The following is a 25,712-nucleotide window of genomic DNA, read 5'->3' as shown; positions in this document are numbered from 1 at the left end:
AAATATTTGCCTGAAGGAAGCATCTTATATTACAATCGAAATCCCAAGGCAAGATCCGAAAGCAACATCATAAGAAAATCAAACTGCTTTTTCTTGAAAATAATATTTTATGTTTCGAATAAATAAATGTTCTGAAAATATGTTTAAAAATTTATTTTATGTTTTCAGTGCATTTTATTAATTACTAATAATAAATTATAAACTTAAAAAAACTTAATTGTATGTATTAATTTATAATGATCCAAAGTTATAAGAAATACTCAATCAAAAAGTATTTATAATTAAAATTTGATATACTTTTTGATATATATGAAAACACTAAAACAAAGTAACGGTAAGTGGGTTAAATTCGTCCTGTTTAACCCTTCCTACTGCGAATTAATGATTTTTATTCAAAAATCTGATACAAAATCCACAGAAAATAGTACATTTTCATATATTCTGTTGAAATTTGCTAGCAACTATCGGATGTTTAGTATATACTTCTTCTTTTTAAAATTAGTTGTCGTTCTAGAGTTCTTCACATAAATTAAGAAACTAATTATAATTGTATAAAATTTATTGTTTATCTTAGTTTAATTAAAAGAAAAAAAAATAAAAAATAAATTGTATTGAAATCATAAAACCATATTTGTAACAAAACTTTTACGTTACATCGACACTTAATTTGAAAGGGAGAAAGTAATAAAAAAAATTTAGTAACATCTAGAAAACGGTAAAATATTAAATGTTTTTAATTGATGTGTTTAATTTTTTAAACTTGAATAATAAAAATGGAGAAAATAATTAATGAATAAAACACGTTCATAAAAGAAATAAATAAAAATATTGATAAAGCAAATTATTATTCTTTTCTTGATGATGACACAACAAGTGTAAAGATATTTTTATTCCATCCCCAACATCCGTGAAGAACATTATCTTATTAATAACTGGGTTACAGCAATTTACAGGTAAAAGTTATCGATGAAACTTGTCCTCACAGAAACTGGGATTGTGACATTGTGTAGTCCATCACTCCAAGTCAAACTCCCAAAGAAAAAGCCAGTGTTCACTTTGTATGAGCCTGATGACACACTCACCGTAAACGCAGCCTTGCTGGTTCCTTTGTTAAACACTAGCTCCTCCGGTGAAACCTTTACGTCGAATCCAAGAGGAGCCTTGATCACGGGCTTGTAAACCGAGTCCACAGGTCCAACGTTGGTCACGGTTCGGGTAATCACTTTGACGTTTCCCTTGAGGTCTGGAATGGTAATAGAAGGTACGTTGATATCAAGAATCGATGAACTTGAGCTCGGACACTTGGTAGTGACGTTTCCGGTTAGAGCAGAAACTCTCTTGTCCGTGTAGAGAGCTGCGGAACATAAGTAATGTACGTAATCATTCATGTCCATGTCGTAAACAAGACCCGGATTTGTGGCTTTCTCCATATCCACAAGACCTCCCCCGTAGTCAAATGCATCGGCTATCTTTGGTGTGGTTCCCTCTGCGGTTAGAGGCTCACCGTATGGATCGGTGCTCCTGGCTGAAACATGGAGAGTATTTGTTGTCAGCTGCTGAAGTTCTTTATTATAGAGAAAAACATATCCTTAAAGAAACAGATAAACCAAACCAAACCTGTTGTGACAATAGCTGACTTGATTGCAGCAGGAGACCAAGTAGGATGTGAAATCTTGAGGAGTGCTACGATTCCAGCAATAACAGGAGTTGCCATTGATGTTCCCGAGTAGGCGAACTCACTAGTATCTTCGTCTGTCGGTATTCTAGGTGTTAGTAAGTTCAAACCAGGTGCTGCTATATCCGGCTGCATTAGAAAAAGTTATGACGGTTAAAAGCACAGCCAGATAATTAATTAATTAATTAATTAATGGTCAATATGTGTATAATATCATTTGACCCCAAAATGATTAAGAAAAATATTTGCTCAAGTACATAAATCTTAGGGCCGGCCGTGGTTAAAAGTCTAGAACTTAGTGATCAAGAACAAGATATGAATGTAACAAAACCTTGAGAATGGCAGGTGAAAATGAACTAGGCCCTCTGGAAGATGAACCTCCAACGGTACTTGCTACACTTTCACCAATTACTGCCTTGAATGGGCTTATCTTAACCTTTGGTGAGCTGCAAACAAAACAAAAACAACAAGATCAGATTCTCCAACATATGTAAGAAGATGAGATACTTGTTTGATATATAAACACAACCTCGTAGTTTCCATGTGGAAATAAATCTTGGAACCAATGTCGATATCAATGTAGATACATGGAAAGTTTGCAGGACATTCCAAACGACTACTAGGGGTTCTCACATATATTACACCAACAGCACCATTCCTCTGAAGAATCTCTGGTCCAGGCATCGGCTTCTCTTTTTCGAAGTACATCACCACTTTGCCCTTTACTGTAGCAACACTAGACTGATCTTCACTAAACATCACATCAGTGAAGCCAAGTTCCGGTCCTGTGTACATACTCTGACCCTGGAAAAAAAGTCAACCGAAACAACGTTAGCCATCAATCACAACCTTTGCCTCGTTAGAGATATGTGTATACACACATACCATGAACGTTTGATTGTTGTCGAGTGTGATAAATGCGGATAAAGAACGGTCAAGGGTGGTCGCAGCTACAGTTATTATCCATGGAGAAATGTTAATAACCGTAGTACCGCGTGGCCCTCCATTACCAGCTGGAGAAACAACAGTGATGCCTTTGTTCACAGCGTGTAACGCTGGAATCGCGATGTCAACTTCAACGTCAAGAGACCTGACTTTTGATAAGCCACCGATAGAAACCGACAAAACATCAACACCGTCATTAATAGCTTCATCAAAAGCTTTCCAGACATCAGCAACCGAACACATCCCTCCTTGCACGTCCCAACATGCTTTATACATGGCTATATGCGCCTTAGGAGCAGCACCTCTCATGATTGACCCAGCTGAGAGGCCTGGGAAAGTCAAGTTAGAAAGGAAAGAACCAGCCACCGTTGAGGAAACTTGTGTCCCGTGGCCATTGTGATCTCTAGGAGATATATGTTCTGTGCTGCTGTTGATACTTGTTGCGAGATCAGCATTAAGACCATCCATGTAGTACTTAGCACCAATAAGCTTCTTGTTGCAATCTTCAGCTTTGAACTGGTCCCCGGATACGCATTGTCCTTTCCATTGTTTCGGTGTCGGTCCATATCCATTGTCATCAAAGACCCCTGATTCTGACCATATGCCTGCTCACATAATCTCGAGATTGTTAATCATTATGCTGAGATAAGTTAACAGATTGATACAGAGAGATTGATAGCATACCAGAGTCAATAACGCCAATAATAGCACCACTACCCATGTTGGACCCTTGTAGAAGACCTTTAGATGAAGCTGGAGTTGAAAAAAGACCTAAGTAATCCCATGTCCGTGTTGTTTGCATCACAAGTTTTCGGTTTATCACAAGAGTAATAACTTCAGGATGATCTAGTAGACAGATATACAGAAAATATGGTTTAATAAATAAAAAAAAACACATTTTAGAGATTTTGAAATTTGCAAAAAAAAAAAAAAAAGAAAAAAAGAGAAATACTTTTCAGTTTCTGTGCCTCGGCTGGTTTGAGCTTGGCTGCAAAGCCAGAAAATCCATATTGATAGTTATAGATCATTGAGCTTTTGGCGGCTTCTTCGCTGTAACATAATATTCAAACAAAGAAATATAAATTATAACCAACCTCAGAAGCTAAGTTATAACAAACACATGCAACGAATCTTTTACCTTCCAAGAACCGATTTCAAGATTTCAAGATGCGATTGAGCCACCAACTTGGGATCATCGTGTTTCGTGGCACCCAAGTAAATGATATAAACCTATATATTATCATCAGACGATTAACGAACGCATAACATACTACAACCATCTTTTTCTCTTAAACACACTCACCGGAGACTTGGGGACGAAAGGCACCACCACCGGGGGTTCCTCTACTCTAGCGGGATCAGGTGCCTATAGGTGAGAGAACACGTAAGCAATTAACGAACGTTATTATAACAACAATGTTTGTTTCTTTCCATATGTAAAAAACAATTAGACTACATACGCCTCCTCCCTGCCCGGGACCGCCGATAAAGTCGGCTTCGGGGGGGCCAGCTGATGTTACGTTTGCAAGAAAAGCAAATGCTATTGTAACAAAAAGCAATCTTAAAGGAAGAAACATTTTCAGAGGTTGTTCTTCGAACTCTCCTCTGCAAATGTTTCTTTTTCTTTTGTTATCGAGACAGAACCTGCTCTGAGAACATCCTCCAAGCCCTTTCCTTTTTATAATTAGACATGTCTTCTAAATTTGATTAACCAACTTTGTGTTTCCAAAAACTGGCAAGGTAACCAACCAACCAATACACATACTGTTTTGTATCTTGCAGAAAATAAACGTTGTAACTACTAACAGCAAAAATAAACAAAGCACAAAGATGGGGTGTTATTCCCTGATGGTTATGCACAAGCTATCAATAGAATCTAATTATGACAACTGTGGTTACAAAATTATTAAAAATATCTAATCATGACATATGTTCAGTTATTCTATTCTTGATGAGATGCAAATTTGTTTATGGATAACAATGACTTCCAGTTAAATTAAGGTTACTAGATTAAGACTTGCGCAGGATGAATGTTGGATATACATAAAATTTTATGTAATACTGTAGTATCGGTGACTATTACATATGTAACTAAATTAGTGCGGACATATAGATCAAAATAATTAATTTTATTTAAAATAATTTTATGGTAAATAAATTCAAATAATCATTTTTATCTTTTATACTTTTATAATTAAATTTAAATGATATAAACCTCGATGTATAGTATATTTTTTTAATATGACTATTTATTAAATAAAAATGTCCTATTTACATCGTTTTATGATAATTTTTACTTTTATAAAAAAAATTGAAACATTGATAACCAAATTTTCAATATGGAACTTTTAATATTTTTTATTAAGTTATAATCATTTTTACAAATTCAATGAAAATTTTGAAACTAAAATATTAAATTCTTAGTATTTGTTCAATGAAAATTTTGAAATTTAAATATTTATGCATTTATATAATATATAATTTAATTTAAATGATATTTGTGTACATATATATTTAATCTAATATTTATTAAATAAGACATCATACTCATATAATTTTATGAACATTTGTATCTTGTTATATATAAAAATTAAACCACTGATCACAAATTTTCAAAATGAGATATTTAAAAGTTTATTAATTTATATTCGTTTTTAAAAACTTCAAAATATAACATATATAAAAAAATAGAAATTTTTATTATTTGGTTAATTTGATTGTCTAATTTATTCTAATAATATTAATATATAACAAAAATGATAGAGGAAATATAAATTATTATCAAATCTTTTTTATTTAAAATCATTAACTATCATATATATTTTTTGATTAGATTAGATAATTCCGTATGTTTTATTTAAGGAAATAAATAAGAATATTTTTATATTAATAATTAATTATATGATTAGTTTAATAAAAAATATATTATATGTTTAGATAGACCAACTTATTTTTCTAAGAATTTTGAAATTGATTCTCGTGATGACACGTGTCATGGTTCAGAAGTTGTAATGTTTCTCTTTTATGTGTATTCTATATTTATCAAAAGGTATTACAAAGTTTCTACAAGAAAATAGTAAACGGCATATACTTACACAACTGATGAAACTGCTTATATTATTGCTCAAAATCTTTCAGCCAGTGAAACTCTCAAGACAAACAAGCCTTAAGTGCATTACTTTACTAGGTTGCATACAATCTGAGTGATTATGATCACAATGCTCTTCTAAACGTTTTGTTTCTTACAGCATCAACGAAGCACATAACATAAGACACATAAGACATAATACATGGGAAATTCACACAGGTTTAGATGTAGTGGGAGAGCTATTGTTTTTAAAACAAGAAGTAGGAGGAACTGAGAACGGACTTGTGATCTTTACCCAGATGACGACCACGGAGGCACTCCAGATCCATTATCTGAGAATGATCCACAAAGAGATTCACCTGAAAAAAAAAATCAAGAAACAAAGAGAAGCGTAAGCATATAAACAGAAAGCGAGAAATGATAGAGAGGAGAGTGAGCAGTAGATACATTTGGACCGTAACGTTTGATGAACCACTCAGCTAACTTGGCATCAGATGCTTCAAACATAGTCTTCTCTACTCCCAAACGTCCTATGACTTTGGCAATTATGTCTGCTCGGATAGAATCTGCGTAATTGCATACGTCATCTGCATCAATCATAATGGTGTCTGCCCCGGCTTCCAAACACCTTTCTGCCTTTCTTATCAAGAGATCAATGTCCTCAACAAACTCTGAAAAGGAATATTTTCTTAGTAACCACCTAAATCTGAAAACTATCAACACGGCCGGATCTAGGCATAGTCTGGTGAAAGCCTTGGGCCCAAAAATTTTAAAGGTTTTTTACATAACCAGGCCTCTCAATTTTGAAAAGAAAAATTTACTTAGAAGAAAAAAATATAGTAAAGTTTTTTAAGAAATGTTTCAAGCCTCCAAAATCTCCAAAATCCGGATCCAGCCCTGACTAAGAGCACCATGTGTTTCTTACCGCTTGATCGAGGCTCCGGAACAACATAGGAACCAAAGGCCCTGTTCCTCCTCCCAGGAATATCAGACTTGTTGAACTTCACAGCGAAGATTGGTTTGGCTCTAAGACCACCGCTCTTGATCATACGAACATATCGTAGAAGAGTGTCCTCCGGAACCTCAAGCGAATTTGCATTCAGCTCAATAGTGTCGAACCCCAACTGCTTACACTCCTGCAATAACGCATAAAATGAAACTTAACATGATCTTCATGGCTAGATCTGAAATTTAAAGTCATAAACATTTTTAGGTTAGTCTTTAAAAAATATATATCAATGGACTATGCGACCTAATCTTTTTTTTTTTTTTTTTTTCGAAACACTTATAATCTGCGACCTATCTACAATATAACTCTTTAAAATTCGAAGGCCAAAACAAATGTTTCATCCGGCTATACTTAGAACCGGCCCTGGTCATCTTCTACAATAGCTTTACTTACCTCTATATACTCTTTGAAACCTGAAGGACCACCACTACGAAGAACATGTTCAGCCCAATCACCAGTACTAACATACACATCGTGCTCATGAGCCATATCGATGGCTTGCTTGATGAATGACTTTGGAATCAAACTGTTGGAGCCTCCCGAGAACTTTAACCCGTCAACAAACTGCCCCATGGATTCAAATATTTCCTAAACCACACGATCAAACCAACCGTAAGAGCCTAGTCAGAATCTGATGAACACTTTCTAAGGATCAATTTTTTTCGTAGAAATGGTACCTGAAGAACGTTCTGGCTGAGAACGGAGTAACGAGGACCTCGCATCTCCGTTACACCGTAACGGCGTGGCTTCTCCGGACGGTCTTCGTTCTCCTCGAAACTCTTCCATCTGTAGTGACCCGCCATCTTCTACGATTCTCCAGCCGATCTTCTTCGTTCTTCTCGAAAATCTTTAAAAGTCATTATTACCAGTCGAAGAAGAATGGAGCTGCTTCTAGAGACAGGTGCCACGTCATCACCGCAAGAACCTGTTAACTCTTTTGTCGTTCGACACGTGCTTAACTTTGTTTGAAGCCTTTTTAAGCCTTTCAGCCCATCTTAATTAAATTTAGAGAATTTTTTTTGTTTATTTTCACAAAAATAAATTTTAATAAAGAAAATGATAAAAATAAATTTTATTATCTTACGGTTAACTACTTTATACTTAGTCCAAATACAGTAATATCGTTTTTACCAATTGATCTTCCAAAACCTAACTTCAAAAGCAACACAAACTCAAAACACATTCGGCAATACTGGGATATCGAGAATAGTTTCGGATTTAGAAAGCAACAAAATCAAAGATATCTCAAAACCTTGTGTTCCCAAAATGAAGCCCTTTGATTTGAGATGGTAGCTTTGTGTTTTTCGCAGGAGAAGATAACGCTGGTAGATTCGCCGGGATTTGTCTCCGTCGCCGTCGAGCGAAGAAGCGACGAGTCGCACAAACTCGAGAGATTTCGTCGTCGAGAGAAGAAGGCGAAGACAGAGACACAAATCTCTTCGTCTTCCTATTCGTTCGTCGGAGATGATAGATGATGAAAATGTTTGTCGTGTCGTCGCCGGAGTTAATTGAATCTCGTTGGCGGTCCGTCGTGGGAGAGATCGAAGAAATAGTAGAGTCGTGACTCATGAAAGAGAGATGGGAGAGATTTTTCTTTTTTTCATATAAAATAAGGGTACTAAGGACATTTGGTCCATTAATAAATGTTATTTTGTGATTTTTCCCTTCCCGGTCTATTTTTGAGATGAAAACTCAAAAATGTCTACGGAGAATTGCCCTTTTAGTATTCTTTATATGGTTTTTAATGGATTTAGTGGATAACTTATATAAACATAGTCGTTAATGGATTTGGTCTTTCGTGGCATAATTTGTCCACAAATCAGAAATGTGATCCGTCTATACATAGACAAATGGGCGGCAACAGTCCAATTGACAACTATGGTATATGAACCCTTGTTTCCGATATGAACCGTTGTTTCCGGTCAGCTCAAGATCTTAGGCTCTTAGCTATAGTTACAACACGACCACAATTATTTTCCGGTAATTGTGTCCGTGTTGTAACTAGTTTCAGTATTTTCTAATTTACTGTGGGAGTGCTAGTTGCTGTATTTTCTATATGTTATTTTAACTTTAACATAAAATAGTTGTGGTTGACTTATTATTAGTTCAAGTTATACGCATACTTGAATACATATGAAATTCATATAAACTCACTAATAATTTGGCAACTTGGCAATTTGGCAGAGTCAAATGAAAAAGAAAAGAAAGAGTGCCTTCTGAAGCAAGCGATCAGATCATAAAACAGAGAAGTTAGTTGCTCACCATGATTGTTCATCGCATATTCCTCAAATACAAACCTTTTTTTAGGGTGGAAGAAAAAACCTTTTTATAAAAACAATACTTCTTCTGTTTCATAAAATAAGATAGTTTGAAGAAATTTTTATATTTCAAAATATAAAATGTTTTGATACTTTTAAAATACTTTAAGTTTATTGAAAATATATAATATTTTGCTAGCTACATTATTTGTGATTGGTTAACCTGTTTTCAATTTATATTATTAATGATATGATTTAAAATAATAATATTGTTTTTAATTCTTGCACATTCGAGCGAATAGAGTATCTATGATGTTAACGTCATTTGAGAACTCGAATTTGCAATAAATAATTCTGAGCATAATAAACAAAAGAAAGTTCTATCTATACGTGGATAATTCAATGCACATAATACAGAATCTATAATGGACTTCTGATAATGTAATTTTCCCTATTTAAAACCTCCCATAAAAACATATTCTTGCATATTTCATCCCACTGAGATCAACTAAGCTTTGTTTAAATATTTGAATCATGACTATAAATAAGTAATTACTCTTGAATTAATCTATCTCTTATCTCTCATGGGGGGTGGTGACTAATAATCTTTGAAAATAATAAAATAAAATAAATAAAAAGAGAGAGGAAGGCGGCACCAACCCATTTACATAAATAAAAGTAAAAGGCTTCTCATCTCTTTCTGTTTCGACATTCCCCAGAATCTCTCTCCCCCCTTTTTTTCTCCAACCAAAAACCTTAACGACTCTTTCTTCATCGTGAAACAGAGCAACAGAGACGTTAGACTCTTTGTCTCAATCTCTCTAAATCCTTTGCTTCAATTCCCATAAGTAAGTTGACTCCATCTTTTTTTTTCTTTTGATATTTCTACTGTTGTTATGATTACAATTTCCACAAACGAAAAGAGATTTTTTTTCTTTATTTAATAATTTACTGTTTTTCACCTGAACATGATGACCGTCTCTCATCCTCTATGTTTCCTTATGGTTTTGTCAGATCGATGGAAACTGGTGTAGCAGTTACGGGTCAAGAAATCGGACCCGGGATTCATACACCCGTTAATCCTGATGGATACGTAACAATCGATGTCGAAAGTTTCTCTCATGTTATCCACAAAGACATCTCTTCTTCGAGTCCCAGAGTTACAGTAAGCTCTTTCTTTTTATTGTAGTTGGCTAATTTATATATATATATGTATATTAATTTGGCTTTATTAATTTCTCTTTCGAAATAATTCCAGTGAAACTCAATTATTGAGTATTTTATTATGATTTAATTGAATTATTGAATAAAATTGATTTTTTTCACAAGCTGCAGAGAAGTGTTTCCAGGAAAGAGTCTCTAAGAAGCAACAACGAGAGGAAACTCCATTCTAACGCAAATGGTAATGACAAAGAGACCTCATCCCCTCAGTCTCCACTTAGAGGTAAAAATTTTCTAATTCAATCATTTATTTAATATATATGTAGCATTTTCTTGATAAAAAGTACTTTTTATCACATTCTATATACATCATTTCATTTAATACATGATACATCGATTAGTTTTCAAATAAAGTACATTAAACGAACGTTTCATTACATGTATGTGGACAAATGCATTTTCCTACAGCCAAATGGTTTTTTTTTTTGGTCAAATCCTTGAGCCAAATGGTACATTTTGTTTCTTTCTTGATTCTTTTGTTACCATCTGATAGAAGTATATTACTTAATAGTATCAAATGGACCTAGCAGATTCTTGTAATATATTATATTTGGGGCTATCTGCGACTGTTAATAATTTTTAAAAGATTTTAAATTTGACAAAACATAATGTGCGGGAGTTTTGGGTTGGAAACAAATATATCTTGGCCTATTGATAATACAATTCGAGTTATGTTGTTTTGTGTGGTTAGATATTTTCCTGGGAAATGTCAATCTTTATGAAATACTCTTTGATATTATAAATTTTAATCTAGTGCAAAAGGTTCTGTTTGCCTAATCTAACATAAAGTTAAATATTAATCCACTGGTTATTTTCCTCTTTAAGGTATAAGATTACAAAATGTTAGGTGGGGGATAACGTGACCAACCCATCCGTTTTCGGCTGTAGACCGTAACTAAGTTTTATCTTTAAAATTTCTTTTAAAAAGTTCACAACTTATCCTTTTTGTTTAAAAACATTTTTGATACATCTTTGTAACTTTTTCTGTAACTAATAAGATCAACTAATTGGAAACACCCTAGTGTTTTACGCAGTGTTTTTAAAACCGGATCGGAAACTAAACCGGAAATATTTTGGGTCACGGTTCAATATGGTTCGACCGGATCAAACCTGGTTCAATAATATGGTTTAGTATTTTTTAGTATGTAAATATAAATGTAATATTAGTAAACATGATGCATAGTTAAAATATAAATTAATTTTGAACATAAAATATTATAAATATAAATTAGTTTCTTGTTTATATGGATGTTTTATAGATTTTTGATAGTTTTAATGGTTTTTATTGGCTTAATAACTTTGAAATATAATCCGGCTATGTGGCCGGTTCATGGTCGAACCAATTACTAGACCAACCCGACTATATGATCGGTTCATGGTCGAACCCGGTCCAACCATCGGGTCGGTCTGGTTTTAAAAACAATGGTTTTACGTTTATCTCCATTTCTCAATTTGAATATTTTATATGCGTTAGCTATTACATAGCTTTATGCAGACCACAACACAAACCGTAGCTTTATTTTTTTAAAAAATTATTCTCCTGCGCCGCATACTCATACTATTATTAAATTCGGCGTACAATGAATACGTTATGATTCAGTTTATTTGGTTATGTCAAATAAAGAAAAAAATAATTATTCATTGTTATTAATTAAAGCTTGTTGTATGGCATTTGATGAGTTGTAGGGTCATGCACGCCGGAAAAGGCGAGCACTGTGAGGCCCATAGATCATGTAGGCACGGACACAATCGCAGCCACCATTGTTTCAGCCTCACCGCTTCATCAGATCACCGTTACTACGACTGCAGCCACCGGCGGAAATGTGATCTCCGATCAAAATAGAGAAAGAAGATTTGGATTTGCAAGGAAGTCGAGTTTTAAACGTTCTCGCACTTCTTGGATGCTTGATCCGAAGAAAATCCTCATCTTCTTTGCAACTTTGTAAGCAATTTATCACTTCCTTCTTCAATATAATTTATTTAATTAATTAATTCAAAAGATATATTAATTTATGGAATACAAAATGTATAACTCAAATTGCAAACTTCTATAATTATCTAGTAGTAATTGAGGTTAGGCATTTACCTAAATGTAACTGGCTGAGATAATTTAATACATATAAATCTATTAAAACTATGAGTCGTGTACGGCATGCTACTGAAAATCGAAGTATCTATCACAAGTTAATATTTAATAAGTAAAGTTGTTTTTGACGAATATGTATAATTGTTGTTCAAAAAAGTTCAATCTTTGTGACAGGTCAAGCATGGGATCGATCTTGTTAATCATATTCACTCTCTCGATCAGCAAGTCTAATCCCGGAGATATGGTCTAAGACTAATATTAACAACATATGAAGAGGATATAGACCGACTTCAGCTTGTGGCTATAGTACATGCCACATTCTCACCGACCTACATCTGAAGAGATGAATCAGAAGAACATTGCAAAACAAAGAGCGTACGGCTGTGATAATAGTTATTTTGTATATTTTTTATTAGTAAAAATGGAAAAGGAGAATATTTAGATAGAGAAAGTGGGAAGTGGGCACGCACGAGATCATATGAATGTTGGAAAAGAAAGCTTTAAGACAAGAGTTTATGACTGTTGTGACAAAGGCAGAGAGACCCGACAGAGAATCTTCTCTTCTGTTCCTTTAATTCCTTTTCTCTGTTTATTCATACTCACTTAGTCTAATTTGTGTTTTTCATTTGGTGTATTTCTTTATGTACATATATATATATATATATATCAAAATTTCCATTGGGTTTTATTTTTCTTTCAGTTATTACCTTTTGAAATACAATTCAGACTTTAGGTATATATGGACCATCTTACCAGATAGAACCTACACAAGCGTGGAGCATTTATAAGTCACCACATGCTATTCACCTAAGCTACTACCATATTTAGATGTATTCAAGTATTCGGATCGTAAAGTAACATCTCCCTTTCATAAACCAAATTGCAAGAATACAACATATTCTGAATTGTGTTGATAACAACCAAAGTTGTAACGTGTTTTTTCGAAAGTTTAATGTTGAAGCGTCCTCAAAGAAGTCCAAACACCTATAGAAGTCGTGAATAAGACCGGTCCTGAAATTTCGAGGAGTGAAAGGTTTGAGAAAAAGTCAAATTCTATAGCTCATTACTCGAATAGTGACTCCAATAAATTAATCTATTATAGAGGGCGAAATGTCAACAAACTTTAGCGAGAATACCAAGATCAAACTCAACTTCCAATTCCAAAGGAAACTTTACTAGTATGGTCATGAATCAACTTATAATTATTGAGTTACTTGAGGAATTGTCAATGAAAGACTACTACAGTGTAATAGCTGTGAATTCCACTTCCGAGTTAGAGTTCAATTCTTACCATCTGAAATTATGTACTTTTTGTAGAATGAGAAGAGAAAGGATGCATTCGTAGCATTGAAAGGCCCAATCAAATACCCCATCATATTATAGGTTTTCTTTCTTTTCTTTCATTTAAATAGAACTAAATGGACAATCCAGCAAAAGATAAAAGAGGGAACTTAACTCCGATCGAGGAATCAGAATCATAGATGATTTAGTGAAGGTTCTAATATATAATTTTTTTTAAAAAAATTAGAAACTTATATATATATAATTTTCTTTAAAATATTTAGGGATATGGACCAATGTTTCAATTGGTTATACATATGACCGGCTATGGTTGTGATGTGGGCTTTAAAGTATGATATATGGTATATTATTACACATTTAAAGTCACTTAGGGTCTGAATGTTTATAAATCCCACATCACTGCATCACAATTAATAATAACAAAAATTTCTAGATATATATATATATATGTATATATATGTGTTGGTTACTGTTAAAAACATAGCAGTTGTTATGCATGCTGATTGCTGTCATTGAGGCCTTCAATTAATTATTTCATACTCTTTTCGTTCCTAAAAGATGTATGTTCTGGAAAAAAAAATTGTTTCAAAAAAATATATTTTTTATTTTTTCAATGTATGATTTTATGAAAAATTGTAAATTTCAAAAAAATTAATGGTGTTTATTGAATTTGTATTGGTTAAAAATTATGAAAAATTGTTATTCACAAAAAAATAATATATATTTAACGGGATTTCTTAATATATGTGAAAAGTCTAGAATATGCACTTTTAAAAACAGAGGGAATACGATAATTTTTTGGTAACTGTGATTGTATCATACTATCATTGGTCGAACCACACATAAATTATGTTGACGAGCGACACTTATCAAACTACATTAGTACTCATTTAACTAATACTAGATTTTGATCCGCGCGTCCGCGCGGTGTATTTTTAAAAAAATATAATGCTATTTATTATTATGTCACTATTTTGGGTTCGACAAAAAATTCGAATTCGAAGAACCGAACCGATCCGATCCCAATCCGAATAAGTAGTACCAAATCCGAACCGAAATTGATTAAATATCCGAATTATTCAAAATTTTGGTATTTGGAGAACTGAAACCTAATCCGATCCGAACCGAAGTATTTTGGGTATCCAAAATATATTTATATACTTATATATATATATTAATTATTTTTAGATTTAATATATATAAAAACATCCAGAATATATATGATACTTTTAAGTTCGTTTAAATACTTGAAAATATATACAAATAATCAAACGTAAATATCTAAAGTAGTTAAAATATACTCAAAACTCCAAAAATATTTAAATAATTATTAGTTTTCTATCCAAATATTTAAATCAAACCAATTTATACGTTAAGTTAGGTATTATGACATATGTTATTCAAATTTATATGTAATGTATTCTATTATTTATAGATTTTTTAAAAAATTAAAGCATAGAATAAATTTAAAATTTTTTAAAATAATTTAAATTGGTTATCCAAATCCGAACCGAATCCTCAAAGATCTGAACCGAACACGAAATCCCAAAGAGACTCAAAAACGAATCAGAACGCCCACCCCTAATCACTATTATATATCATATATGTGACATCATAGGTTACAAAATATGTGTTATCATATAATTAATCGTATTTTATACGTACCATCAAATAAGTAATCTTATAATTAATAATATATATACGTACAATCATATAAATAATCACATATATTACATTTTTAAATTTCAATGTGAAATATAAAAACCATAATTTAAATTGTTGTTTGAAATTGAGATTTGTATTGTATTTTTCTTATATATATTGAAAACATTTTTATAATGGTTATTGGAAAATATGTTAGTAAAAATCAATTTTAATGAATTTTTGATATAAATCAATTTTAAATTATTATTTTGATTTAAATATGTATATCAAGTAACATAAGCCTATTATTTTTTAATATAATGTAATGGACTTTCAACTTTTTTAATTGCATAAACTTTTTCCTAACTTATTGTTATCTTTGTTTCTAAACAGCATTATTATTTATTTATTTTACTACTATTTATATTTCCAAACAAATACTAAAGGTACTTCTACTTTAATAAGATAGATGCATATTTAATGAGTTTTTTTAATATACGTGAAAAGTCTAGAATATGCATCTTTTAAAAACAAAGGGATTACGATATTTTTTTGGTAACTGTGATTGTATCATACTATCATTGGTCGAACCACAAATTATGTTGACGAGCGACACTTATCAAACTACATTAGTCCTCATTTAACTAATACTAGATTTTGATTTCTTAAAAAATATCATGCTATTTATTATTATGTCACTATTTTGGGTTGGACAAAAAATTCGAATTCGAAGAACCGAACTGATCCGATCCCAATCCGAATAAGTAGTACCAAATCCGAACCGAAATTGATTAAATATCCGAATTATTCAAAATTTTGGTATTTGGAGAACTGAAACCTAATCCGATCTGAACCTAAGTATTTTGGGTATCCAAAATATAATTATATACTTATATATATTAATTACTTTTAGATTTAATATATATAAAAACATCCAGAATATATATGATACTTTTAAGTTCGTTTAAATACTTGAAAATATATACAAATAATCAAACGTAAATATCTAAAGTAGTTAAAATATACTCAAAACTCCAAAAATATTTAAATAATTATTAATTTTTTATCCAAATATTTAAATCAAACCAATTTATACGTTAAGTTAGGTATTCTGACATATGTTATTCAATTTTATATGTAATGTATTCTATTATTTATAGATTTTTAAAAAAATTAAAGCATAGAATAAATTTAAATTTTTTTAAAATAATTTAAATTGGTTATCCAAATCCGAACCGAATCCTCAAAGATCTGAACCGAACACGAAATTCCAAAGAGACTCAAAAACGAACCCGAACGCCCACCCCTAATCACTATTATATATCATATATGTGACATCATAGGTTACAAAATATGTGTTATCATATAATTAATCGTATTTTATATGTACCATCAAATAAGTAATCTTATAATTAATAATGTTTTATACGTACAATCATATAAATAATCACATATATTACATTTTTAAATTTCAATGTGAAATATAAAAACCATAATTTAAATTGTTGTTTGAAAGTGGGCTTTGTATTGTATTTTTCTTATATATATTGAAAACATTTTTATAATGATTATTGAAAAATATGTTAGTAAAAATCAATTTTTGAATATATGTATATTTTTTAATAAATTTTTGATATAAATCAATTTTAAATTATTATTTTGATTTAAATATGTATATCAAGTAACATAAGCCCATTATTTTTTAATATAATGTAATGGACTTTCAACTTTTTTAATTGCATAAACTCATTACTTTTTTTCCTAACTTATTGCTATCTTTGTTTCCAAATAGCATTATTATTTATTTATTTTACTATTATTCATATTTTCAAACAAATACTAAAAATACTTCTACTTTAATAAGATAGATGCATATCTAAGCATTTACTGTTTCATCATGTTAGATAAGATATATTACATATCACTGAATGTAAAGGTAGTGACTAAAATAAATATAAGTAATACAAAAATTATGTATATATAAATTTAACAAACAAAAAGCATATATATAACATTAACAAACAAAAACAGATATATAAAAACAAAAAATTCACTCAGTTCTCTCTTACTTGGGCTTGCATATGTACATATATATCTTATGGAGTTTAGCTTTGGCCCAGTAAAATGGTCTATTAAGAATGTACTACTGTGCCTTACTTTATAAACTACAGTTTCCTTTATAATTCGCCCACATTAATTCAATAGCATTTAGAGATGCGAGGCATTGCCGGATCACTGCCAAATCGGATTCTCTTAGAGCACGTACAACGCTGCTCCTTAGCACGTTCCTTAAGATTAATCCTTAAGGTTTTGGATTAAACAAACATTAAAAAAACCAGACGAGCGAAGGATTAATCCTTGGTTAAGAGAACGAAGGAGCAAGTCCTTCATGCGCTGGCAACAGCTGATTGGTTCCGGTTTAGGGTTGGTTTGGTTAGGGGGTGGAAATAACGCGAGCCGCGTCATTATCGTTTCAAGCAGAAAAAAAAAGCAGAGTCGAGAGAGAGGCGATAACATAGGCGATTCGCGATCGACTTTCTTGAAGGTGAATCTGAGCTTTTAGTTAATTTTTTTTCCTTCTCTAGTTGATGCATGTCGATTTCATCACTCGAATGGGTTCAATTGTTTGGTTTTAATAGCTTTAGGGTTTCAAATCGGATTTGGGATTTCAATCGAAATTAAGGTTTTCTTCTGGGTTTAAAATTTTCTTCTTTTTCAATTCGCTTGTTTGTTGTTATCCTCGCGATTAAAGGTTAGGGATTGAGGAAATCGGATTGGGGATTTATATAGATTTATAGTTTTCTTCTCGGTTTGCTCTTGATTCTCATCTTCTATATCCTCTTGTCTACCATCTTTGCTGACCACTCTAGGTGTCTCTCTCTCTGTCTCTCGATTTTATTTGATTTTTTGATTTGCTTCTTATCATCATCGTTTATGTTTGATTTCGATTCGTCGTAGGTTTTGAACCCACTACCCGAGTTTAGGAATGTTTTAGTTCTTGTCTTTGTTACTGATTATAAGTGTTAGTTTTGCTTGTTGTAGTCATGTTTTACTTTTGCTTGTTGTGATTGTTGATTTTCTTTGTGATTGTTGTTGTGTATCTTCGCTTACATGATTTTTTATTTCAGGTTTAAGAAACATGGGCCAAGACTATAGCTACACCCAGCCTTCTTCATCAGATGAGTTTGATAATACATCACTTCTTCTTGTTGAAGCCGCTATGTACGCCGATGAAGCTGAGAGTAGCTACAACCGTGCTCAGCCGGTTCACTACCCACCTCAGCCAGTTCAGAACTTCTGCGGAGGACATGCTACTGCGGAGGAGATGCTTGACTTTCAGACACAGCTTAGGCTGCTTAAGGATCAAGTTAATGAGACTCACCAGAACCTGGCTAAGCTCAAGAAGACCGTGTGTGATGAGTTATCGAAGAAGAAATCGTTGGTTACAAAATGCTTTGCATTGGTAGTTTGTCTTATGTTCTGCGTCTTGGTGTTAATTCTTGGAGGTTAGTTTCATTCGTTCTGCTTTTTGAATGTTTTTCTGCTTATTTTAAAAAAAAATTTACCTGTTTTATTGGATGTTTTTCAGGAAGAGCTTTGAAGGATTACAAGGAGAGTATCTGACCTCGACACTGTCTTTAAGGTTAGACACTGTACAACTTCGTACTCTCTTAGAAAACTATCTGAACTGGACACTGTCTTTAAAGTGAAACTCTTTGTGTTAAATGCTTTTAACCTTCCTAACTCCTCAGATTTGATTGGTTATTAAACGTTATTACAATGGTACTTGTTTGGTTGTAGAGAACTTATTGCTAAAATGTTTCTAGTAGAGAACTTATTATAAGTGAGATTTGATTGGTGATTAATGCTATCTGCTCTAACTACTTAGATTTAAACGTTATTACAATGGTACTTGTTTGGTTGTAGAGAACTTATTGCTAAAATGTTTCTAGTAGAGAACTTATTATAAGTGAGATTTGATTGGTGATAAATTCTATCTGCTCTAACTACTTAGATTTTATTGGCTTTAAATTTTTCTTACTTCTAGCTCGCTTATATAAGGCATGTGTAGTCAATGTATAAGGCGTAGATTTGATTGGTGATTCCTTTTTCTTACAATGGATAACACCGGTGGTTATGTTAACCTCATGTATAGTCAATGTTCTATAGACCTTGATTCACCCGAACCAGTTTGGCTCGGTAGCCAAGCTCCTGAGCCTGTTGTCGAGTCTGGTCAGCCTGTTGTCGGGTCTGGTGAGCCTGTTGTCGACTCTGCTATCAACAGCCGGAGGAAATGGACACCGCAAGAGGATAAAATACTTATTGGTGCCTGGCTCAACACCAGTAAAGATCCAGTGGTGGGCAATGAGCAGAGAGCTGGTAAGTTCTGGCAGAGGATTATCGAGTACTACAATGCAAGCCCTCAATTCGTCGGGAGAATACCGAGAGAGATTATTCCGGCCAAGCAGAGGTGGGGTAGGATTAACGATCAAGTCTCCAAGTTCGTTGGTTGCTATGACCACGCTATGAGTGAGCAGAGAAGTGGTCAAAATGATGATGATCTCATGAAAGCTGCACTAGACTACTTCTTCAATGATCAAGGCCACAAGTTCGGTCTGGAACACACCTGGAGGGAGCTGAGGCATGACCAGAAATGGTGCTCCACTATTGTCGATAAAGACGGTGGGAAGGAAAAGCGGAAGCTAGTCTTGGAGGTTGATACAGACGAGGAAGTGGGACAACAAGAGGGGAGACCGATCGGGGTCAAGGCTGCGAAAGCAGCTACAAAGAAGAAGAAGAGTGGTAAAGAAGAGGAGTTGTCACATCTACAAGTCATCATGGAGATGAAACAAAATATCTCTAACCAGAAATTACTCCATCGTTTATTAGCCAAAAAAGAGCCATTAACTGAGTTGGAAACATCTCTCAAACTCAAACTTATGTCTGATATGTTATGATGTTATTCTCTTTAAGGTATTGTCTTGTTTGCGTAGTAGATACATGTCGTCTTGTGTTGCTTTACTAAGTCTTGTCTGCGTAGATACATGTCGTGTTGTGTTGCTTTACTAAGTCTTGTCTTTTTGTTTCAGGTTCAACAGTAGGACATGTGAACCAAGTCACGGGTGCATTTGGAGTTGTGAAACCAAGTCACGGGTTCTTCTTTTCACTTTATGTTCTATAAATTTGTGTCAAGCCGGTAATTAGCTAGGTATCTCGTTTGCTTTGTTTCCATCACTTCTTCCTTCCTTCCTTCCTTTTATTTCCGTTTGCTACTACTCTTGACGCGAAGGTGTAATCTTGTTGCTACCAAGTTGTTGTATTGACTAGCTTCTGTTTTAACTAGGTAACTCTATCTCTTAACGACTTCTTGTAAGATATTTGACTTGCTTAAGTTGATGTAATGTAACTTGCTTCTGCATTAAGACTTATTTATATTCGTATAGCCATTTAACTTTTGTTAGACATTTGATGAAACAACCATGTAGTAATTGTTTTAAAGAAACGGATCAACCACTTCGAAATTACAAGAATTTAACAAGAATTTTTTTTTTTAAAAAAAATTAGTGGCAAGTCTTTTTAATGGTTGTACATAATTTTATTATTTTCCGAAGCAGGATATATAGATATGTCATCATCGAGTTCATCCGATGAAGTCGATGAAAGATTGGACGAAATTTGCGACGAATACTTGGAAGAAACATACAACGACATAGTGGAGGCCCAAAGCAGACCGCAAAGGAGACGTGCTTATGTAGAACGAAACCGCGAAACATGACAAGACCGCTTATGGAATGACTATTTCAGCGAAGATGCGACATTCTCGTCTCAATTATTCAGACGCCGCTTAATCATCTAATTTATAAAATTTATATTTCACTAAACAAAAAAAAATTCTGTAAGGATTCCAACTTCGGGATCACCATTGTACACACATTTTTCACAAAAATTCTTAACTATTAAAAAAAATAATAATAATACTATTCTAATCCTAAGGATTCCACATGTGGATGCTCTTAGCAAGCTCAAGCTCTTCCTTACTCAACTCAGAGTACTCACTCTCCAAAGTCCAAACTCGATCCAAGACAAATAATCTTGGCTCTAGCCTCCCTTATCCCTTGCAACTCGACCGGATTAATCATCAGACCAAAAACCTTTCTTCAATCGATCTTGAACAGAGTCTTGGGAAGTTCCACACCGTTCGAGATCGGTACGTTAGAAACTTTGTAAACCTTTTAAGTTAAGTATGGAGAGTGGTGTCTTCCCTGTCCTTGAGACACCTACAAGAACAATGTCTGCCTTTTCAAGATTGTCGGGCGAGTTACCGTCGTGTTATATCGTGAATTCATTGCTTCGATTCTTTTAAATTAGTCTCTTGAGAGATAAGTTTGTGACGCCACGTGAAAGACCGGAAGGATTAGCTCCTAAGTGAGAGGAGATTGCGTCTGTGATTGGTCCTAGGATGTCTAGTGAAAGGATACTCTATAGCTTGCAAGCTCTCATGGCTGCTTCCGCCATTGATGGATCAGTTTTTGTGTACATATGTATTTTTTAAATTGTATATTCGATATATATGAATTTTTCTTTAATGTCGGATTAATGTTTATCACAAATAAGCTTAGGTTTTTTTAATTGATCTTTATCGAATTAAGATAATCAGTTTATCTAGAGGATAATAATTACTCAGAAAAATCAACAAAATAATGATAATGAAAAATAAGGAGTAATTAAAAACGTTAAATTACAATAAATCATAAACATCTAAAAGTAAATTAAAAACTCAGTGTATAAATCAGTAAAGATGATTAACGAACCTAGGGAGGCCAACTTTATAACCAAGCTTCTTAACATCTTCTTGAACTTGTTGTCTGAATTCTCTGAAGCTGAAATTTCTATAAGTAGGACAATCACCTGAACACTCTATAACGGCGTCGTATGATGGACATAGAAAATACGCCGTTGAGAATCTCTCCACCGTTGGATTCGTCATCACACGATGCTCCACACTTTTGTACATGCCATTGCTCCATGCCTACCAAAATCATATACAGTAATCAAACGTGATTAAAAGAACTCTTAAAGCATTGAACCATAACGTAACCAAACGTGATTAAAAACTCTTACAGCTTAGTTACCTGAAATAGGTCACCAATATTGATAATGAGAGCACGAGGGTTAGGTTTAACGGCGATCCATCTATTGTCTTTAATGAGTTGGAGTCCTCCGACTTGGTCTTGATACAAGATTGTGAGGAAATCACTGTCCGTGTGAGGCATTAAACCGTACACCTCTGATGGTTTTGGACAAGGTGGATAACGGTTCATCCTTAAATAACATGTGTTTCTAACACATTTTTCTTTAAAGAAATTTGATTTTCTTCCTGATTTCTCTGCAAGAACCTCTGCCAAAGTATAAGCTAGAGCCTCCGATTCCGAAGCAAATTTCTCCATTGTTGATCTGTGATATAAAAATGCAACATTATGACATGATCCATATTATAATTAAGGCGAATTATATATATATATATATATTAGAGTCATAAAAATCATGTTTAATTTTGTGGAATATTTCGAAATGGAAAATCATAAAAGTGAAACATTTTCGAAAACCATGTATTGTTACTTTGTTTACCACAGAATTGTTAAACGATAAAAAGACTAAGACTAAAAAACTATGAACTGAAATTATAATAAGAAAATATTTATATGAATTTATCACTAAATATTTGTCGCTAAATAATTAACATTAATATAATATATATTTATCACATAAAACATTTCAAAGTTTATTTGTACATATATATTCTCATACAAAATAAAAATAAATTAATTAAGAAACTACATACATCTTTAGAACATATATAAATATAATAATTTCTATGATATATTTAAATCAAAATAAAATGTCAACAAACTTTCCTATTTACAAAAAGAATTAAATAATAAATTTTTTTAAAAAAATCCGCTTCTACAAAGACCCAAAATCTAGTTTTCTATTCAAACAAAGTATGGCTAGTAGTCATAGATGTATAATTTAATTTGTTTTTGCATATGAAATAAAAATGAGTTGATGTTTACAAAAATAATTCCGAGTTGCTAGTGCAGCAAAATAGCAGGCCATTTTTCAAAATAAGCAATGTTAGCACATGTTACAGAATTTGAAGTTGAAGAAATTCGTAGGCATACGAGGAGTCAAAGAATAGAAACCAACATTTTATTTTTTTTTGGTAAAATGTTAAATTTTATATTAATTTTAAATTTTTTAACAGAATACAGAGACAACAAAGAAAACAGAAAGACCCAAAACTACGAACAAAGCTGAGCTACAAGGGAAAATGTGAAATCAACAAGCAGTGAACACCACAAAGCAAATCAAGAGGATCATGGATGGCGAAACACCAATTCCGAGCATTGAACTCGGACATTTGCAAAGTTGCCGCAGATCCGAAGAACTGGAGTCCTCATCGTTGTTGCCACGAACTCCTCCTTCCGAGGCCGTAATTACTTAACCATGCTAAGATTGCGTATATATTTCTTTTATCTTTTAAAAAGTACTAATATTTATTTATACATTGTATTTCACATGCCAACTTGCTATATAGAAATTAAACATATAAAAAATAGTACTAAAATGAGAGAACATAGAAACGCATGAGAGATGAAGAATAAATCTTTGACCGAATGCCCAACAACTTTATTTTTCTAGGATTTTATTTTATTAATGCGCACCAAACAATACTAATTAAATATAAATGACAACACTCTATTATATGCTTCAAAAATATTGAATTAAAATTGGGTTTGTCTCCCATGTTCCGAATATTTGACTATTTATTTTTTCTCTGAAGATTATGTTACTAATAGTCAAACACTTACATTAATCACACATTTTATCACATGTAGTCATTATCAATCCAAGAAACACTAGCTAGTCTCTAGCTGCTGTTGTGTAATTAGAAGCTAACTATAAAATTTAAAGTTATTAACAGATTAAGTGTAAGTGTAATTTTATTTCCATCTTGGAACTGAAAAATACTGTCCATATAAATTTTTAAAATAATTTTGACATTGTTCAAAATAAGTAAATTATTTATCGAAAATTTGTATCAGTAAGAATATCTGTGTACCTGAGGGTAGTAAAATCCTTGTTGTTAGAAATATCTGTCATGGGAACATGAAATGCTTCCGACCAAGAAAGCTGCCGGAGACAAGTGGCCGACGGCGTTCCCCACCGGTAACTCCCCGCGGAGAACCTCTCCGACTTACTTTTCTTGTCAAAGGGTTCTCTAAATACCCTAATTTGCTCTTGTCTCATCTTCTCCAACACATCCATTGATATTCCATGGTTTATCACTTGGAAAAATCCCCACTCCCTCGAGGCTCTAGCAATCTCTTCCTTACTTATCTCCCTCTCCTTCTCGGCTCCACCGATTAGTCGGCTGACGTCAATCACTGGAAGCTCCACCTCTTCGACGACAGCCGTGATAGAGAAGCTAAAGGGTATTTGGGGAACATTGTTTTCTGTATTTGTGATCTGTTTAAACAAAAGGTTTTTGTATATTTCGTTGAATGGTGGATCCATGAGTATCAACCAAGAGAGATCTATCAAGAAGAGGGAAGTTAGAGAGGAAAATGGAAAGTGAAGGTTATCAAAAGATGTGTTGTGGTGAGACACAATCCTTATATTTATATACACGTCCACCTATATGCATATATTGTATGTATAAGTGCAATTTGTTCATATTTTTATTTTAGTATAATACCATGTCGATAATAAAAAAGAATTCAAAAAGAAAATAAATATGGTTTGCCGCCCATTGACCTTAATAACATGAGTTGTTTGTTAATGAGTAGACAATCCCCTTTATATCTCCTATATATTAAAAGAGAAGCATTATAACAATTTTTGTAGCCACATGTTATCACCACAATCATTATTAGAATCTTTAGAAAAATATGTTGGTCCATCAAAATATATAATAAACTTTTTATTAAAATAATAATAAATTAATTACTAATATTCCTCATTGTTTCTTTAAATAAAAATAACATAATTACCAAATGTGGCAAAAGTATATATGACAATTAATGATTTTGAATAATAAAGATTTGATAAAAATTAGTCTATTCTCTATCATTTTTTAAATTTTAACCTATTAAAATAAATTAAACAACCACATTAACTATATAGTAAAAATTTAAATTTTTCTATATATGTTATATTTAAAATTTTTAAAAACGAATATTAATGACTAAAGTTGTCAAAAATCTCACATTGAATTTTTTTGATCCTTGGTTTAATTTTTTTTGTTATAACAAGATACAAATGATTACAAAATTATATAATAAGAAGTCTCATTTAATAAATATTAATATATTAATATTGTTTAAAATAAATTATGTACCATATTACATATGTATTTTCATTTCGAAATTTTCTTTGATTTTTTTGATAAAAATTTTGAACAAATATTGACAACTTAATAT

The 25,712-nt window shown here is 32.5% G+C and overlaps 5 protein-coding genes across 7 annotated transcripts; 2 read left to right on the top strand and 3 right to left on the bottom strand.

The window, feature by feature from the left end:
• Positions 1-827: 827 nt before the first annotated feature.
• Positions 828-4,301, bottom strand: LOC106304068 (subtilisin-like protease SBT3.5). The gene is made up of 10 exons (XM_013740448.1): positions 4,081-4,301; positions 3,924-3,986; positions 3,759-3,850; positions 3,573-3,670; positions 3,305-3,466; positions 2,561-3,225; positions 2,205-2,479; positions 2,007-2,121; positions 1,618-1,804; positions 828-1,525 (listed from the first exon to the last, which is right to left on the bottom strand). Exons 1-10 carry the CDS (start codon positions 4,195-4,197, stop codon positions 948-950), a joined length of 2,352 nt encoding a protein of 783 aa, XP_013595902.1. The 5' UTR covers positions 4,198-4,301; the 3' UTR covers positions 828-947.
• Positions 4,302-5,720: 1,419 nt separating this feature from the next.
• On the bottom strand, positions 5,721-7,603 carry LOC106303733. The gene is made up of 5 exons (XM_013740043.1): positions 7,395-7,603; positions 7,111-7,305; positions 6,634-6,844; positions 6,156-6,379; positions 5,721-6,067 (listed from the first exon to the last, which is right to left on the bottom strand). Exons 1-5 carry the CDS (start codon positions 7,518-7,520, stop codon positions 5,957-5,959), a joined length of 867 nt encoding a protein of 288 aa, XP_013595497.1. The 5' UTR covers positions 7,521-7,603; the 3' UTR covers positions 5,721-5,956.
• Positions 7,604-9,672: 2,069 nt separating this feature from the next.
• Positions 9,673-12,630, top strand: LOC106304006. Of its 3 annotated transcripts, none has more exons than XM_013740376.1 (5): positions 9,673-9,823; positions 9,990-10,134; positions 10,311-10,419; positions 11,883-12,138; positions 12,457-12,630. In XM_013740376.1, the coding sequence occupies exons 2-5, from the start codon at positions 9,994-9,996 to the stop codon at positions 12,530-12,532; spliced, it is 582 nt and encodes a 193-aa protein (XP_013595830.1). In that variant the 5' UTR covers positions 9,673-9,823; positions 9,990-9,993; the 3' UTR covers positions 12,533-12,630. The 3 variants fall into 3 exon arrangements, with proteins under 3 accessions (XP_013595830.1, XP_013595829.1, XP_013595828.1); XM_013740375.1 differs by having other exon boundaries at positions 9,990-10,140; XM_013740374.1 differs by having other exon boundaries at positions 9,990-10,140; positions 10,305-10,419.
• A 6,716-nt stretch (positions 12,631-19,346) lies between these two features.
• On the top strand, positions 19,347-20,410 carry LOC106303340 (glutathione S-transferase T3-like). The gene is made up of 2 exons (XM_013739636.1): positions 19,347-20,031; positions 20,319-20,410. Exons 1-2 carry the CDS (start codon positions 19,347-19,349, stop codon positions 20,408-20,410), a joined length of 777 nt encoding a protein of 258 aa, XP_013595090.1.
• Positions 20,411-22,018: 1,608 nt separating this feature from the next.
• On the bottom strand, positions 22,019-24,864 carry LOC106304863 (gibberellin 2-beta-dioxygenase 8). The gene is made up of 3 exons (XM_013741251.1): positions 24,353-24,864; positions 22,362-22,683; positions 22,019-22,258 (listed from the first exon to the last, which is right to left on the bottom strand). The coding sequence occupies exons 1-3, from the start codon at positions 24,805-24,807 to the stop codon at positions 22,019-22,021; spliced, it is 1,017 nt and encodes a 338-aa protein (XP_013596705.1). The 5' UTR covers positions 24,808-24,864.
• Between the last annotated feature and the right edge of the window lie 848 nt (positions 24,865-25,712).

The sequence above is a fragment of the Brassica oleracea genome, chromosome C7, assembly GCF_000695525.1.
Source record: "Brassica oleracea var. oleracea cultivar TO1000 chromosome C7, BOL, whole genome shotgun sequence".
Classification (NCBI taxonomy): domain Eukaryota; kingdom Viridiplantae; phylum Streptophyta; class Magnoliopsida; order Brassicales; family Brassicaceae; genus Brassica; species Brassica oleracea.
The sequence above is the reverse complement of the archived record's forward strand: the minus strand, read 5'-3'. Positions and strand labels throughout refer to the sequence as shown.

What these genes read in the sequence shown, in the direction of transcription:
- LOC106304068 (XM_013740448.1), bottom strand. Translation starts at nt 4,197, where the DNA reads ATGTTTCTTCCTTTAAGATTGCTTTTTGTTACAATAGCATTTGCTTTT. An exon ending in ACAACAATCAAACGTTCATG is followed by an intron (nt 2,480 to 2,560) that starts GTATGTGTGTAT and finishes CTTTTTTTCCAG; the next exon opens with GGTCAGAGTATGTACACAGG. An exon ending in GTCAGCTATTGTCACAACAG is followed by an intron (nt 1,526 to 1,617) that starts GTTTGGTTTGGT and finishes TCCATGTTTCAG; the next exon opens with CCAGGAGCACCGATCCATAC.
- LOC106303733 (XM_013740043.1), bottom strand. Translation starts at nt 7,520, where the DNA reads ATGGCGGGTCACTACAGATGGAAGAGTTTCGAGGAGAACGAAGACCGT. An exon ending in GTTTCAAAGAGTATATAGAG is followed by an intron (nt 6,845 to 7,110) that starts GTAAGTAAAGCT and finishes GCGTTATTGCAG; the next exon opens with GAGTGTAAGCAGTTGGGGTT. An exon ending in TCCGGAGCCTCGATCAAGCG is followed by an intron (nt 6,380 to 6,633) that starts GTAAGAAACACA and finishes ATTCCTTTTCAG; the next exon opens with AGTTTGTTGAGGACATTGAT.
- LOC106304006 (XM_013740374.1), top strand. Translation starts at nt 9,994, where the DNA reads ATGGAAACTGGTGTAGCAGTTACGGGTCAAGAAATCGGACCCGGGATT. An exon ending in CTTCGAGTCCCAGAGTTACA is followed by an intron (nt 10,141 to 10,304) that starts GTAAGCTCTTTC and finishes TTTTTTCACAAG; the next exon opens with CTGCAGAGAAGTGTTTCCAG. An exon ending in CCCTCAGTCTCCACTTAGAG is followed by an intron (nt 10,420 to 11,882) that starts GTAAAAATTTTC and finishes GATGAGTTGTAG; the next exon opens with GGTCATGCACGCCGGAAAAG.
- LOC106303340 (XM_013739636.1), top strand. Translation starts at nt 19,347, where the DNA reads ATGGATAACACCGGTGGTTATGTTAACCTCATGTATAGTCAATGTTCT. An exon ending in TACAAAGAAGAAGAAGAGTG is followed by an intron (nt 20,032 to 20,318) that starts GTAAAGAAGAGG and finishes TTTTTGTTTCAG; the next exon opens with GTTCAACAGTAGGACATGTG.
- LOC106304863 (XM_013741251.1), bottom strand. Translation starts at nt 24,807, where the DNA reads ATGGATCCACCATTCAACGAAATATACAAAAACCTTTTGTTTAAACAG. An exon ending in AAGGATTTTACTACCCTCAG is followed by an intron (nt 22,684 to 24,352) that starts GTACACAGATAT and finishes TTTATATCACAG; the next exon opens with ATCAACAATGGAGAAATTTG. An exon ending in ATATTGGTGACCTATTTCAG is followed by an intron (nt 22,259 to 22,361) that starts GTAACTAAGCTG and finishes TGATTTTGGTAG; the next exon opens with GCATGGAGCAATGGCATGTA.